Source organism: Nycticebus coucang, chromosome 1 (genome assembly GCF_027406575.1).
Source record: "Nycticebus coucang isolate mNycCou1 chromosome 1, mNycCou1.pri, whole genome shotgun sequence".
NCBI classification, from domain to species: Eukaryota; Metazoa; Chordata; class Mammalia; order Primates; family Lorisidae; genus Nycticebus; species Nycticebus coucang.
Genome location: NC_069780.1, coordinates 63366843 through 63383802, shown reverse-complemented (window position 1 = coordinate 63383802; position 16960 = coordinate 63366843). Strand labels below are relative to the sequence as shown.

Below are 16960 nucleotides of genomic sequence, written 5' to 3'. Positions count from 1 at the left end.
TTTGTCTCCCCTTTGTCAGGGCACGTTCAGAGAAAGTGAATGCGGGAGATGGAGAGGGGGAGAGGGGAGGCGGCGGGAGGAGGAGCTGTGAAGGAATGGCTGGGCTCCCCGCGCCCCCGCCCGGCCCGGCCCCTCGGCCCCCCGCCCCCCGCGCTCCGCGCGCGCCCTCCCTCGCTTCGGTGACTCCACCAGCTTTGGATTTGGAAGCGCGCTGATTGGCTGGAAGCGATTCAACACACGCCGGGCAGGAGCTTTGTCTGAGTTGAAGTGAAGTTGTACAGATTTTAGACTGGAGTCAGCAATCACGGGTGTTTAGTCTGCAGCCGAACAGAGCGAAGCGAGAAGGGCTCGCCCGGGGAAGATCACTGCAGACTCGCCGCCGGCACCCTGCGGTAGATGGATTCCCCCTCCACCAGCGGGAAAACGCCGAGGTGACATTCTTCTGCTCGGAAGGAGGACGCACCGCCAAACGCACGCCAGGATTGGACTCCATGCCGCTAGTATCCGCGAGTCGTGACACGGTGTGTATAAAACAAAAGTTTGTGAGCTATTAATTGCTGTGCTGTGTTGATTAAGAGACGCTTTCAAGTTTCAAGTGCCAAATGTAGCTTAGCCGTAAGTTGCCAAAGGAAGTTGAGGGGAATTGCTTTGCTTTTTTAACTTGCTCTGTGAGGGCAATCTCACAAACTGACCGAGGCACCAAATGAATTCTAAGATGCACTTTAGATTTGTCTTTACACTCCTGGCAGTATCTTTCAACCACCATGTCTTGGGCAAGAATTTGAAATACAGGATTTATGAGGAACAGAGGGTTGGATCGGTAATTGCAAGACTATCAGAGGATGTGGCTGATGTTTTACTGAAGCTACCTAATCCTTCTTCTGTTCGTTTTCGAGCGATGCAAAGGGGAAATTCTCCCCTACTCGTAGTAAATGAGGATAACGGGGAAATCAGCATAGGAGCTACAATTGACCGTGAACAACTATGCCAGAAAAACTTGAACTGTTCTATAGAGTTTGATGTGATCACTTTACCCACAGAGCATCTGCAGCTTTTCCATATTGAAGTTGAAGTGCTGGATATTAATGACAATGCTCCCCAGTTTTCAAGACCTCTCATCCCTATTGAGATATCTGAGAGTGCGGCCGTGGGGACTCGTATCCCCCTGGACAGTGCATTTGATCCAGATGTTGGAGAAAATTCCCTCCACACATATTCCCTCTCTGCCAATGATTTTTTTAACATTGAGGTTCGGACCAGGACGGATGGAGCCAAGTATGCGGAGCTCATAGTGGTCAGAGAGTTGGATCGGGAGCTGAAGTCAAGCTATGAGCTTCAGCTCACTGCCTCAGACATGGGGGTGCCTCAGAGGTCTGGCTCGTCCATACTGAAAATAAGCATTTCAGACTCCAACGACAACAGCCCTGCTTTTGAGCAGCAGTCTTATATAATTCAGCTCTTAGAAAACTCCCCTGTTGGCACTCTGCTCCTAGACCTGAATGCCACTGATCCAGATGAGGGCGCTAATGGGAAAATTGTATATTCCTTCAGCAGTCATGTGTCCCCCAAAATTATAGAGACTTTTAAAATTGATTCAGAAAGAGGACATTTGACTCTTTTCAAGCAAGTAGATTATGAAATCACCAAATCCTATGAGATTGATGTGCAAGCTCAAGATTTGGGTCCAAATTCAATCCCAGCTCACTGCAAAATTATAATTAAGGTTGTGGATGTGAATGACAATAAACCTGAAATTAGCATCAATCTCATGTCCCCTGGAAAAGAAGAAATATCTTATATTTTTGAAGGGGATCCTATTGACACATTTGTTGCTTTGGTCAGGGTGCAGGACAAGGATTCTGGGCTGAATGGAGAAATCGTTTGTAAGCTTCATGGACATGGTCATTTTAAACTCCAGAAGACTTATGAAAACAATTATTTGATCTTGACTAATGCCACGCTGGATAGAGAAAAGAGATCTGAATATGGTTTGACTGTAATCGCTGAGGACAAGGGGACACCCAGTCTTTCTACAGTGAAACATTTTACTGTTCAAATCAATGATATAAATGACAATCCACCTCACTTCCAGAGAAGCCGATATGAATTTGTAATCTCAGAGAATAATTCACCTGGGGCATATATCACCACTGTTACAGCCACAGATCCTGATCTTGGAGAAAATGGGCAAGTGACATATACCATTTTGGAGGGTTTTATCCTAGGAAGTTCCATAACTACATATGTGACCATTGACCCATCAAATGGAGCCATCTATGCCCTCAGAATCTTTGACCATGAAGAAGTGAGTCAGATCACATTTGTGGTAGAAGCAAGAGATGGAGGAAGTCCTAAGCAACTTGTAAGCAACACCACAGTTGTACTCACCATCATCGATGAAAATGATAATGTTCCTGTGGTCATAGGGCCTGCCCTGAGGAATAATACTGCAGAAATCTCCATCCCCAAAGGGGCGGAAAGTGGCTTTCATGTCACAAGAATAAGGGCAATTGACAGAGACTCTGGTGTGAATGCTGAACTCAGCTGCTCCATAGTAGCAGGTAACGAGGAGAATATCTTCATAATCGATCCACGATCATGTGACATTCATACCAATGTGAGCATGGAATCTGTTCCCAACACAGAATGGGAGCTTTCAGTTATTATTCAGGACAAAGGCAATCCTCAGCTGCACACCAAAGTCCTTCTGAAGTGCATGATCTTTGACTATGCAGAGTCAGTGACCAGTACAGCAATGACTTCTGTCAGCCAGGCCTCCTTGGATGTCTCCATGATAATAATTATTTCCTTAGGAGCCATTTGTGCAGTGTTGTTGGTTATCATGGTGCTGTTTGCAACTAGGTGTAACCGAGAAAAGAAAGATACTAGATCCTACAACTGCAGGGTGGCAGAATCAACTTACCAGCACCACCCAAAAAGACCATCCAGGCAGATTCACAAAGGGGACATCACATTGGTGCCTACCATTAATGGCACTCTGCCCATCAGATCTCATCACAGATCATCTCCATCTTCATCTCCTACCTTAGAAAGAGGGCAGATGAGCAGCCGGCAGAGTCACAACAGTCACCAGTCACTCAACAGTTTGGTGACAATCTCATCGAACCACGTGCCTGAGAATTTCTCATTAGAACTCACCCATGCCACTCCTGCTGTAGAGGTAAGATCGTAAACTGCATCAATTCACTGACAGTGTCCACTGCTAGTGTTCAGTAGTTCTTAAATAATTTCATTAATAAATAACAATACTAACAACATGCAAATTAAATAGGATATAAGTTACATTATGAACATGTAGCAAGTATACCCATGTTAGTACACTGTTTATTTAGTTTTCCTTACATAATTTACTTGCATGTAACATGTATAATATTGAAAAATAAATATGATTCACACAAAGGACTCTCTAAGTAGGGTCCCATTGCTTCCCAGATTAAGATTTTGGGAAGCTAATATGTAAAGGAACTTCTTTTATTTTCTACTTATGGTCTCTACCATGAAATAAAAAACTGAGGCCTTCAGAATCCTATCTCTATGCATGCCATTTTTTTGTCCAACTTTGGAAAATATTCTGACTTTATATGTGTTACAAGGTTGTGTTTTACAACATTTCCTATGTATTTTTATAACTGATCACTTTATCTGAATTATAAAGGAGATATACCAGTTATATAAAAGGGAGTTGTCATTCAAAAAGAAAAAAAAATGTATCAGATCATCTATAACTCTCTGGGATATATTTCAGTGATATTTGGTGGCTGGCTGTACACTCTGCCACAGTCTAGCCTATGCAAATCTGTAAAATAGAGATAACATATTCAGTTACTTAGTATGAAATAACAAGGAATTGTTTTTCCTTGCAGAAAGATTGAGAGTTTGGGGGTTTTGTTTCCAGGAATCAGTTCTGTCTATTTGCTTTCCAGCAGGTCTCCCAGCTTCTTTCAATGCTTCACCAGGGGCAATATCAGCCAAGGCCAAGTTTTCGAGGAAACAAATATTCCAGGAGCTATAGGTATGAATTATTCTGTGTCACCTATTGAATCTCAACATAATTGCTGAGGAGTAAAAACTATTTTTTTTCCTGATTTACCTTTTTAGATATGCCCTTCAAGACATGGACAAATTTAGCTTGAAAGACAGTGGCCGAGGTGACAGTGAAGCAGGAGACAGTGATTATGATTTGGGGCGAGACTCTCCTATAGATAGGCTGCTGGGTGAGGGATTCAGCGACCTGTTTCTTACAGATGGAAGAATCCCAGCAGGTAAGAGGGTCATAATAGATGAATCTTTAGTTTGAGTTCTATTACAACACCAGCAAAATGAAAAATGTCTCTGGAGCTTATATTTCTTTTTTATTTGTTCTTTGCACTAAAGTATTTATAGTCTGCACACTATTAGCAATGAACAGAAACTGAAATGAGTTTTATTTCTTTAAATTCCTGTTAAGCTGTTGGCAGAACAGTAGTAAGCACGGAAGCTAAATAGAACAAGAAGGGAGGGGTGAGGAAAAGAATGGGAAACCAAACCACAGCCCTCCTTTTTCCACCTCATCTAGTAACTGCCACAGAACACTCTTAAGCAACTCTGTACAAAATTACTGGGTGGTGGTTTTTATTCAGACAGCCTGTTTTGGTGCACAGTGGTAAACTGGACTATAATTTGGAGGATGTATTTCCTGTGATGGGAACCAACATGCAATCAGAGACTAAAATACACTAGACATGGTATACTTTAAGCATTAAAAATAGGAGAAAGAATGCATCTTCGTAGGTGGTAAGCATAGAACGTTCTTTGCTACCTTTCCTTTTCTATCTGTACCATGGTGGGAGACGAGTAGGAATCCAAGAGGGGATCTGTAAGTTCACAGCTAGACGGAGATTCTAGTAAGTTCACAGTCCCTTCCCTCTTAACTGCACAGTAGATATTCTCCCTGAACCAACTGAGTAAAAACTGACTGCATCATTGTAGCAACTCTGTTACTAAAGAAGGTAGGATCAAATCGATCCTTAGGCCCCCACAAGTGTTCCCTTGGCTAACTGTGTTTCCAAATTTCAGTAAATGTTGAGCCAATGACTGTCATTTGATACAAGGCCGAACAACATTATATCATCCATTTTAGTTCTGTCAAACATCTGTATTCTAAATTCAGATAAAAATAGTTTAGGAATAAACATAGAGAGTGTCAAACAATTGAAGAAAGAAATGTAAGAGAAATCAATATAGTATACTTTCTCTGTTTGTGGCTGATCCAGCCAGGGATTCAACTAACCCTTGATTGAAAATATTCGGGGGGGGGGGGACAATGAAAAATACAAATTATGAAAACAATAATGTATAACAAGTGTTTAGATAGTATTATGTTGTATTAGGTACTATAAGTAACTTAGAGATGCTTTAAAGTATATGGGAGGATATACATAGACTATACACAAGTATTAGGCCACTTTATATAAGAAACTTGAGCATTCACTAATTTTGGTATCGACGAGGGTCCTGGAACCAGTCTCTCAAGGATATTGAGGGATGACTATAGCTCTCATAAACTATTGGGGTAGAAGTGGCAGTAGCCACAGCAACATTAGTATTAAGAGTAATAGTAGCAATAGTTATTACCAAATACATCCCAAGGTGCACTCTAGGCCCGTGACTGCATTGCCTCTCCTAAAGCTTAGACATGGTAGTGGTGATCCTTCACATGTTTTTTGTATTTGAAACTAAAGCTTAGAAAGGTTAGAAAATGCATCCCACTCAGAGGTAGAGGTAAGATTTGAACCATTCACTACACACTTAAATACTAATCTGTAGAATATGTGAAGTAACAGGGTTTTTTTCTTAGTAAACTCAGTAGCTCATTTTTCTTACATTCAAAAGTCTTTCTACTCTCCATATAACAATTAAATGTTGCTTATTCAATTATGTTATTAGTAATAAATGCTACATCTTTAGAAGGATGAAAGTGTCAAAAGAACTACTAGGGGCATTAAGAGTCACTAGTAGCTGAGAACTTGATTGCATAGTCATCCTTGGTGTCTTTTTTCTTTTCTTTTCATAGACTGTTTAGACAAATTTAAAAATAAATCTCTGAAGATGTAGTGGAATATACAGTAGAACCTCTGTAAGTTGACCACCCAAGGGACTGTAACAGACTGGTCAACATACAGAAGTGGTCAACTTAAAAAGGCCCATTGTGCTGATACATACATGCTGGGTCTATGAAAATTAGGTCAACTTAAGTAGGTGGTCAATATAGGAAGGTCGTCAACTATGGAGGTTCTCTTGTGTATCGACTTTGTTCAAAAAGAATCAGTTTTATTATCCTAGAGAACATTAATTTAGAATATTAATCCTTAATTTGAATAATATAAGTTTATTTCATAAAACAGAAAAGTAATATAATGGGCATAATATTCATATTGTATTATATATTTTTAAATTCACATAAAGTTTATTCATTGAAATTTAAAATCATCAGCATAGTTAAATGAAGAATAGCTGCCTCATTGAGATAACCTTTCCATTGTGAGACTAAATGATGCCTAATGTTGTTTTTTCAATTCAGAAATTTTGTAATCCAAATAGCTATTCATGAGTCTTTTGGAGGGAAAGTCAAGACTATTCTTTTACTCCTTCCTATATTTTCAAAGTTACCACTTCTACATAGGTTCACAGCAAGAGTTAGCTAGCACTTAAATAAATAATAACAAACATTAAAAAATAAGTATATTAGGGAAGTAATAAGTAGACACAGAAAAATCTAGAAAACAGTAAATTTTGTTTAGTGACTCTATGCCCCATCTATGTCATACTTCTTTTCTAAAGTAGAGTTTACTAATATTAGTAATTCCATGTAACATTTATTAGAGCCCTTTAAGAAATATTTTCATATTTAATCGGAAAACTATTTTGCTGACACATGACGTTATATTACAGCATATTGTATTAGAGTTGATACATTTCTTCCATAGTAGTGCTGACCTCCTTGTGCGAGGGCTCTAGTGAGAACTATGCTGGATGCCCAGAATATCAGAGAATCAGCAGTGGTCCCCAAAGTACCCTGTTTCCCCAAAAATAAGACAGTGTCTTATTTTAAGGTGTGCTCCCAAGGACGTACTAGGTCTTATTTTCAGGGGACGTCTTATCTTTCCTGTAAGTAGGTCTTATTTTCGGAGGATGTCTTATTTTCGGGAAACAGGGTATTCACTATGCTAATACAGGCTGCAGTGTACGTATTGAATAGTTGTATAATTATCCCTTCAATATGAGCATCATTCCATTTTATCCATGTTCTTGTTTTTATTCACCCTGGAAACTTCTACAGGCACATTTGGGTGTAAAATTTGTCCATTGTAAACATATATTCCCAGGGAATATCCTAAGTAGAAAAATATGTAAGTCCACATCTAAATGCCATTAACAGAAATCAGCATCGTCTTCTAAAGCTTGTCTATTTTTAGGACTTAAGTGTCTTATTCCAGCTGTTTTACTGCCTTGGACTATGAACAAATATAGATTATGTTGCATTGCCTGCCAACAAGGTCATTTCTGGTCATTTGTTCTATTAATTCCCACACAAGTATCTTAAATTTTGAGTAGTTAAGTCAGCATGCATTTTTGTCTGTTGGCTCATGTTTGTCAACATACTTTCTTTCTTACTCATTCAGCTGGACCTATAACACTAAGCCTGAAAAATCTCCATTTCCCCATTGTGTTGGCTCCATCATGCTGATTCATAAAGGGTTTTGATTTTGCTTCTTATGACATTCCTTCTTGGATAAGTCCATTTCCCTTTTCATCAATCTGTAATCTGTGATTACTTCAGACATTCCTTTTTCATTCTGTGTCCTGTGTTCTGTTCTTATGGCAGACGTCCTTGCTCGGTTCTGGCCTTCCTTCCGTGATTGGTTTATAGTACTGGTAAATCAACTGATATTCAGTATCTAGTAGCCTTTCGCTCTTGTCAAATATTTTTTTAACACAGCTTTAACAATCTTTTTCAGAACATTTTAATTTACCTTTTTTGGCTAAAAATCAATGTTTGCCACTTGTTGCACAGCAGCACAGAAATAAACAGTTCATCTTGGCATTCAAGAACCAATGAAACTTTTTTCTAGGCTCAGTGGCTGTAGTTCAATGGTTAGGATGCCAGCCACATACACTGGGTCTGGCGGGTTCGAACCCAGCCTGGGCCTTCCAAACAATAATGACAATTACAACAAAAAATAGCTGGGTGTTTTAGCGGGCACCTGTAGTCCCAGCTACTCTGGAGGCTGAGGCAAGAGAATCTCTTAAGCCCAAGAGTTTGAGGTTTCTGTGAGCTGTGTCACGGTACTCTACTGAGGGTGACATAGTAGACTCTGTCTCAAAAAAAAAAAAAAAAGTAAGAAATTTTTTCCTAGCTTATTAACTCTCAATTTTGCAATTTTTGCATCTTTGCCTTAGATAGAAGCATCTCTTGACTTAACACATGGATCCTTGGCTCATGGTGTCTTTCTCATCTGAACCTCCACTGTGTATGGGAATCCTATTTGTTGCTCAAAGTTTGTTTTAAGTGATTCTTTAAGTATTTCAGCCTCCATCTCCACCCTTTTTTCTTTTCTGGACCTGCCCACAGTCTCATCTCTAGTTTGACTCTTTAACTGATTTGTGACCTCATGTGCTACACGTGACTCAGAACTAGAACTTAAACTTTTTGATGACAGGGTGCTGCCAGATTGTACTTCTAATAAGGCAGACTCTTGATAGATAAATGATCGCCCAATAACTAATGACTTGATAGAAGGTATTTGCACATTTTTCTTCTTATATTCAGTGTTCTGCCTCCTGTCCCACTTCTAAGATACAGCACAGTGGCAAAATTCACAGTCACCTAGTGGGAAAAAAGAGTCATGTGCTGCACCTTCTTCTCCATCCCCAGAGGAAACTTCACCTAGCAAAACTATCAAGGAGCCACAGAAAGATTAATCCCTCGCACCACTTCCCAACAAGTCCTGATCCCTAGGATAAAATAGAAAACATTTATGATACTGAATTACTGATACACTGAGAATGTTTTCATGTAGTCAAGTCTCCAGGGGAAGGGTTGAAAATGTCAATAAGAAATGCTGTCTTCTGTACCAATCTCTCTCTCTTTTTCTCGCTCTCTCTGTCTCTCTCTCCCTCTCTCATTTTTGGCCATCCTTCTCTTCAGCTCCTTGTCATCAATTTTTAAGTTTTCGTATTATTTTTTAAGTTACCCTATTATTCTATAATTAAAGCCCCACCATTTATTGTGATGAGGTTGTTAATAGCATTCACTGCTTAAAAATCTTCTACAGATAAAATTATTTTTGAGAACCTTTAGATTGTGTTCCCCAAATGTTACTTCTTTGTATTGTTGGTCATACATTCACCATTCATGTTTAGGATTTTTACAAGCTGAGGCAATTTTCCTTTTTCCCCACCATTAAACATTAAAACAAAGCCAATCAAACAATCAGTGAAGCAACTAAGTCCTTCCCAAGCCTAAAACTACAGAGTCAGAGGACAGAAAACTAATGAATAGGTGTCAGCAGGCTTGTTCTCCTTCCTCCGGACAGGATGCAAGGAAGACGGTAGAGACAGGTCACAGTTCCATTTTCAGAGACCCAGAGAAAGAAAAAGGAAAAAAATCATTACCATTCTGGCAGTTATTTCACTGCTGAGAAAACCTCATAGCTATTAGGGTCTTCCAATTACTTTCAACTCCTTTTAGTCGTATCCACATCAAATGATGAAAAGAAAAACCAGTTTGTAAATATTTCCAAGTATCAATAGTAATAATGCATGAAGTCAGGGCAGCTAAACATGCTTTTCCTCTTAAATCAACTTTGCTTATTTAAATTCATCCTGACTGCATAGCACAATCACACGATGGTTCGTTAGGCGTGCGTGCCCTCTTTCTCCTTCCCCACACTGATTTGCATGGATTTGGTGTTTCAGTTTACTCTGTATTTTCCCTACTTTCTTTATATATCCAGGCTTCCTAGCAGTTTAGCCTTTTCTTTTTCTCTCACAATACTTGATCTCATTTTAGTCTCTCACGTCAGTAGAGCTTCAGAACATCTTGAGGAACTGAGAAATGGATTTTTCATACCCTTATTCTTTAATGATTGTTACATGTATTTTAATATCACCATACTAGAACCTTTAGAAAAAAGTCTTCTCAACAGGACTTTTTCATTAGAAATGAATGAAATGGCCCATTTGAGGAGGCTTAAGAGCAGACTAACCTGACAGTTCAAGCAGTGAACAACAGTGATTTCTATGCCTTGAAACAAAGAAAATTAATTCTCTTTTTCAGAAAGTTAACATTACTATCTTCATGTTTCAGTCAGAAAATATGTAGTGAATACCTCCTCTTTGCAGATACTTTACCAGGTGGGGGGGATATCAGTGGACAACTTGCTCTCCCTGAAAGTAACTTGACATTGTTTAAGAGTCATTCTTTTAGCAATAAATTTGGAGAAAGAGATTTTTTTCTTAAGTAGCCAGCTCAACAAAATTAGCTTTGAATATATAGGTATAGCTTATATCAATCTAATTTTCATTCAAATCTAAGATGATTATTTTGCATTTTCTGAATTCTGTTGTTTGCTCTAGCTCTCATTGACAGAAATCAATGATTTGTGGAGTATATTTTGCATATTACCATTTCCTGCTTGTAGTTTAATGATTGAATTTGCCAAATTTAGAGAATTTGTACCTCTTTATTTTTCTCCTTTTCTCAGATCACCTATTTTGTTCTATGATTGTGGCCACTCACGTTCCAACAGAGCATCAGAACATCTGGAGGGAGTGAGGAATAGATTTTTCGTATCTTTCTTCCTTTGATGACCATTACGTGTATTTGAATATGAATATATTATGGACCTTTAGAAAAGTCTTTTCAACAGGGTAGCTGCAGATCCCTAGTAGTTGAGGATACTTCTGACTAAAATAACATGTCAATAAATATTTTATAAAACCTTCAGGAGAGATTTTTAAGTATAATTACCTGATTGCTTATTATATTCTTAATGCCTCCATTAAAAATATAGACAAACCTCAGTATTGAGAAAGTTACACAAACATATTACTCAAGAATTGTCTGGTGGCGTTATAAAGTTATAGGTTTCACCTTATTGGTCCAATTATTTTAGAATTTATATTCAACATTTATTTCATTCATAACCTACACCTTAGCTCTTTTTGTGTTAGTTATTAATGCATATTTTCATTATTTGAGTAGCATAATATTCCTGAGAAATATATGAATTGTAACCCCCTTTTTTCCATATGATCATTAAGAGGAAAAAAATATGCCAGCAGATACGATTTTTTATAATACTTAAAGTTTATAAAACTTCAAATATTCAAATTAAAGCCACAATTGTCATCCAGCTAATGTGGATAATAATGATTTAGCACCATGGCAATAGTTCAACGTGCTCTCATTCTATTTTTTAAACTCGTAATTTAACGTTCTTTGCATCCTCTTGAGTCATGCTGAGTATCCTAACGCATCCCCATCGTTTTTCTCGCGCGCAGCTATGCGGCTCTGCACGGAGGAGTGCCGAGTCCTGGGACATTCTGACCAGTGCTGGATGCCGCCGCTGCCCTCGCCACCCTCTGATTACAGGAGCAACATGTTCATTCCAGGGGAGGAATTCCCAGCACAACCCCAGCAGCAGCAGCCGCACCCGGGTCTGGACGATGACACCCAGTCTGCGGATTCCGGTGAGAAGAAGAAGAGTTTTTCCACGTTTGGGAAGGACTCCCCGAGTGAGGAGGACTCCGGGGACACCAGCACGTCCTCTCTGCTCTCGGAAATGAGCAGTGTGTTCCAGCGTCTGTTGCCGCCTTCCCTGGACACCTACTCCGAGTGCACCGAGGTGGATCGGTCCAACTCCCTGGAACGCCGCAAGGGGCCCTTGCCGGCCAAGACCCTGGGCTACCCGCAAGGGGTGGCGGCCTGGGCAGCCAGCACGCATTTTCAAAATCCCGCCAACACCCCTGGGCCCCCCCTCGGGACTCACTCCAGTGTGCAGCCTTCCTCAAAGTGGCTGCCTGCCATGGAGGAGATCCCCGAAAACTACGAAGAAGATGATTTTGACAATGTGCTCAACCACCTGAACGACGGGAAACACGAACTCATGGATGCCAGCGAGCTGGTGGCTGAGATTAACAAACTGCTTCAGGACGTCCGCCAGAGCTAGGAGATTTCGGACAAGCGTTTTGTTTCCATATACATGGAAATGGGGACAGAAAAAAAAAAAAAAACCCTGAAAGAACTGGCATTGCCAAATAGTTGCATTTATCATAAATGTGTCTGTGTATATTGAATATTAAATACTGTATTTTCGTATGTACACAATGCAAGTGTGATTATTTTAATCTGTATTTTAAAAATACATTTGTACCTTATATTTATGTGTAATTTAACGAACAAATTTTATTTTTTTACTCCCATGACAAACATGTCTTTCCTAATCATATAGAAACAAGCCACTGTTCAAATCTGATATATTATTCCACCATGAAGAATAGAGGCACTGTTGAGGTTCATTATGTTGGAGAATTATTATGCTGAGAAACTGAAAGCATTACCCACTTAATTTCATTAAGTGGTCTGACTTCTTTTTCAATACTTTTTAAAAATTACGCATCATTAAAAATGTTAAGCTATTTTATTAGTATTTTCCTACTCTCTGCTAGCTTGAATAGTTCACTGTTACAGCAAAACTGACTCATGAAATGAAATTTTATTTCAGGACTGGGAAGCATCTCGAAACATATTTATGAGATGACTGTTTCAAATGAAATTTCACAGATAATGGTGCAAACAAGACTAAAGTTAATATCTCTTGACTCCCAGGCCCCTATTTCAAGGCATCACACTTGCCTATTCTTGAGAATATTTCTCCTATATATTATAGTCTACTTATAATTAAGGTAAACAGTAAATTTAATCCCATCCTTATAATATGAAATGTGCTCCAAGTTAATGGAATCCGTCCTTTAAACGGACAACAGTATGTATTGTAAAGTATTCAGGGACAAAGACAGTCAGGTCGGTGTCCTTCCTAGGGTAATCAATAGGATTGATTGAGTCCCAAACTGTTCTAGTCGAATCGTCCCCTCTCCTCTCACAGTACTTGAACACTTTCGTCTTTTGCAATGTTGTTTTTCTATGACTATTCGCTTTTAGCTTTTGCCTCCATTGCATGATCTCATACTTTTGCTTTTATTTTTGGTATAAGAACATTTATAAAATCATATTTTTGCTTTTATTTTTGGTATAAGAACATTTATAAAATCACGCTTTTGTTATTGCAATTTCGTTTTCCTTGTTATGTGACAAATGAGAAACTATTTATTGTGCTGTTATCTCTCTGTGTGGAATGCTTTGGTAAGAGAGATCCTTATTATGACTATTATCATTTATGACCAAGTTTCTATTAGTGTTATTTTCAATGATACACTATCTTGATTGTACTCTCCAGAAAATTTTACTGTCAATGAAAATAAAAGGAAAATTAAAGTAAAGCTAAGGAACTGCTCGTGAGTACAAGTCCTGTCCTTACCTGTCTGTTTGAAAGATTTGCATGCAGCCTACCCTTCCCGACAGCACGGTTTATTAAATGTTGAGTTTCAAATCCTATAGAGGTTGGAACATTCCTTTGGTTTGGCAAACAAGAATAACGCGATGAAAAGAAATGAGTTTGAAGGCCATAATGGAAATGAAAGTAGTCAAACATATTCAGATTAGACTAAATAATTTAAATGAATTTGGACAGCTGGGTGCCTATAGCTCAGTGGTTATAGTGCTGGGTTAGAACCTGGCTGGGCCTGCTTAGCAACAAATAAATAAATACAATAAATAATTAAATGCATTTGGAATATTAAAAAATGAGGCAATAAGTAAGTAATAACTATTTGAATATTTTTTTAAATAAAAAAAGAAAACTTTCTTAGAATATAGAAGTATATATAAAGTTGTGCTGGATAAAAACGTATCCTTACAATATTTCCAAGAGACAATAATATGACCCTTTTGTAAGTTTCCACCCAAAGGGTATGTTGCACAGGTGCACTGCTCACATCTGGGTGGAGGTCACAACTACAACTTGGACTTTAACCTAACAAAAGCAAACTATGTAACCTAATTGTATGTACCCTCACATTAATTTGAAATTAAAAGTATTATCTGCAAAAGATATTATACTTTTTGGCTTACTAGTAGGGAATTGAAATCCTAGGAATGTAACCAAAAAAGGCTAAAACTCAGATATTTGAATTCTCAAATGAATACCACATAAAGTAGAATATACTACCTCTTTCAAAAGGCACATTTTCCTTTATAGAAGGGATCCAAATTACAAGGAAATTTCAGTTTTTTATGTAGATTACATACACCAATGCTAACTACATTTAAATACATGTGCCTTTCAATTTTATTTCCTTTCAGAACATATTATCATTAAGAAAAATCCTTCCATAAATTCTCTGTTCTTAATTGAAGGCGCCAACAGTAATTAATTCAGGAAGCAAAGCTGAAAATTAATATTTTGAATAATGAGGTAAATAAAATGCAGTGCTATATTCGACACAACCTTGTATACTGTTCACATACCGAGAATTTAACTCCTTGCACCTCTAGCCTTCTCCATTTATAATCGCTTCCCACATCCACAGGTTAAGGGAATGGAAGTGCAACATTTCCTTTCACCAGTAATATCCTTTTAGTGAAAGCTTGGATGCCCAACCTCTTATCAAGTGTGTATCTCTTCTTATTTGAGCCATAAATTTCCTCAGATTGAAACAAACGAAAGCACCTAAACATTCATTTCTCCATTCATTATTTCTTAAATGCCTTAGCTTCATTGGATTCCTTTAAATTTTCTTAAACGGTAATCATCAATTCGGGAAATTATCTTCCAGTTATGTAATTCAGCACTAAATTTGTTGCTTAACAAATCCTCCCTAAATACTTATTTATGGAATGATTAGAATTAGCTTTCTTCACATTCTTACAAGTTATTAACATTGTTCATTTTTCATTCATTTCTTCCTTGCTGTCTAGCAGATGGTGCTTATAACTTTATCAACATTTACATTCTTGCTTCTGTCACACAGCTAATTTGCCAATTACCACTAAGTAAATATTAAGGCAAAGATGAGTAAGTTTCAGTCTAGTGGAGTCAGTGCAGAAGTCCTAGTTATAAAAATCAGCTCAGTTTCCCTGTTTCATTTTTTTGGTACTGTCAGAAAATATTTTTAACTGAATTTAAGTTATCGACATATTAAAATTCGTAACTATGGATCTATTTAGAAAAACAAGTATTTTCATGCTGGAGTACTTGCATGGGTGAAAAATACATTGTCTGATGGGCTAATTTTCAATACTGGAGGAACTTACAGAACTGAGTCCAGACCATTGAATATGTGCTGATACTTCTCTTCTGACTTAATGTGTGTGTATTATCACAGTATCAAAGATTAAGGGTTCATTAATTGTAAGCTACATTCACAGAACAAAGTTACCTCTAGGTCTATGAGCTTTATTTTTATGTTGTGAAAGCATAATATGTCATACTGGTTGCTATCATTTATAATATATTTGGATTTCTCTATGAATGATAGAAATAATTCTATATAATTACAGATAGTGAATTCTTAATTTGATAAATTAGGCTTTAGGGACCATTGAATAATCTCTCACCTGGTTCAGTTAGGTTCCTGGAATAAACACAGTCACCTTCTTGAGATGACTGAATGATATCTAGACTAGAACACAGCAATTGCAATACTTTATTGCCTAAAGTGCAGTTCATTCTTGATCTGTGTAACGAGAGCCGTAATAAGTATACATGCTTCAGAAATAATAGTGACCCTTAATTTAATCTAAAGCAAAAAATATTTAATTAGTTAGGCACTATGTAATAGATGTGTAGATGCTACTGTATATTCTTACCAATTTGTCATATTTTTATTATGTAGTAGCTTATACAACTTGTGGAGCTATTAAACAAATTTTACAGGAAGCCAGCAAAACAAAATTGCTACCAAAATTTACATACTTCCTTACTTTTAAAATTGCAGTAATATATCCCACTCTGGCACTTTAAAAATAATACTTTTCTATTTCCTTTTATGACTTCTGCAAGATGCTCCTAATTCTTGTTTGCTTTCTTGGATTTTTATCTCTTCAATTTATTTATTTAATAGTATTCCTCCTTGATAATTCATCCTACTGTCTGCACTTTACAGCATTCCTCTCCAAATTTTCACATGTATATGGTTCCTCATACAACCCCCTAAATTTTATAAAATTTTCTTGTCTTTTCTCTGTTATTGATGCAATAGAAATCATATTTTGGTATATAAAGCTAACACCTTTTAATCTCAATAAACCTCACTCCTAGCATTCATTAGTTGGAAAGAAAAGTAAATTCATATGATCGTGAACAAAGGGTCATTTCCTTTGTCTAAGTTTTAAATTAAAAAATTTTGAGTGCCTAGAAAGATGATAGTGTAGAAAACTTGGCTTATTGAGAGAGGAAATAATTTTTTAAAATATATAACACTTCTTCACTGTTAAAAGATGGAAGGGTAAATAAATTGAAAAGTATAAAATATCAGATGTTAGAGTCTTATTCTCATTGCCAATGGTCTTTAGAAGACACCACGGAACACAGTTTTGGGGATGATGTTCCCTGTTTTTTGATTCTTGGGTCACAGAAGTAGAGGCATGGAAGGAAGTCCAAGTTGTGTGTACCTTTGGGGAGCATCTTGCCTTCTTCATGTCTTTGTATGGGTGAATGTCCTATTGGAGATCCAGATTTTCTTTCTTGCTTGAATGGAGGAAGGTTTGGTAGTATAAAACCTCTTATTAATATATTTCAAAGTGCTTTTATCTAAATGAAGGCAGGCTTTCTAAAAG

At 37.6% G+C, this 16960-nt stretch overlaps 1 protein-coding gene across 2 annotated transcripts; it reads left to right on the top strand.

Moving 5' to 3' along the window:
- Positions 1–281: 281 nt before the first annotated feature.
- PCDH18 (protocadherin 18) lies at positions 282–13563 on the top strand. Of its 2 annotated transcripts, none has more exons than XM_053581276.1 (4): positions 282–3181; positions 3945–4033; positions 4120–4283; positions 11566–13563. In XM_053581276.1, exons 1-4 carry the CDS (start codon positions 704–706, stop codon positions 12231–12233), a joined length of 3399 nt encoding a protein of 1132 aa, XP_053437251.1. In that variant the 5' UTR covers positions 282–703; the 3' UTR covers positions 12234–13563. The 2 variants fall into 2 exon arrangements, with proteins under 2 accessions (XP_053437251.1, XP_053437273.1); XM_053581298.1 differs by having other exon boundaries at positions 305–3181; positions 3948–4033.
- The last annotated feature ends 3397 nt before the right edge of the window (positions 13564–16960 follow it).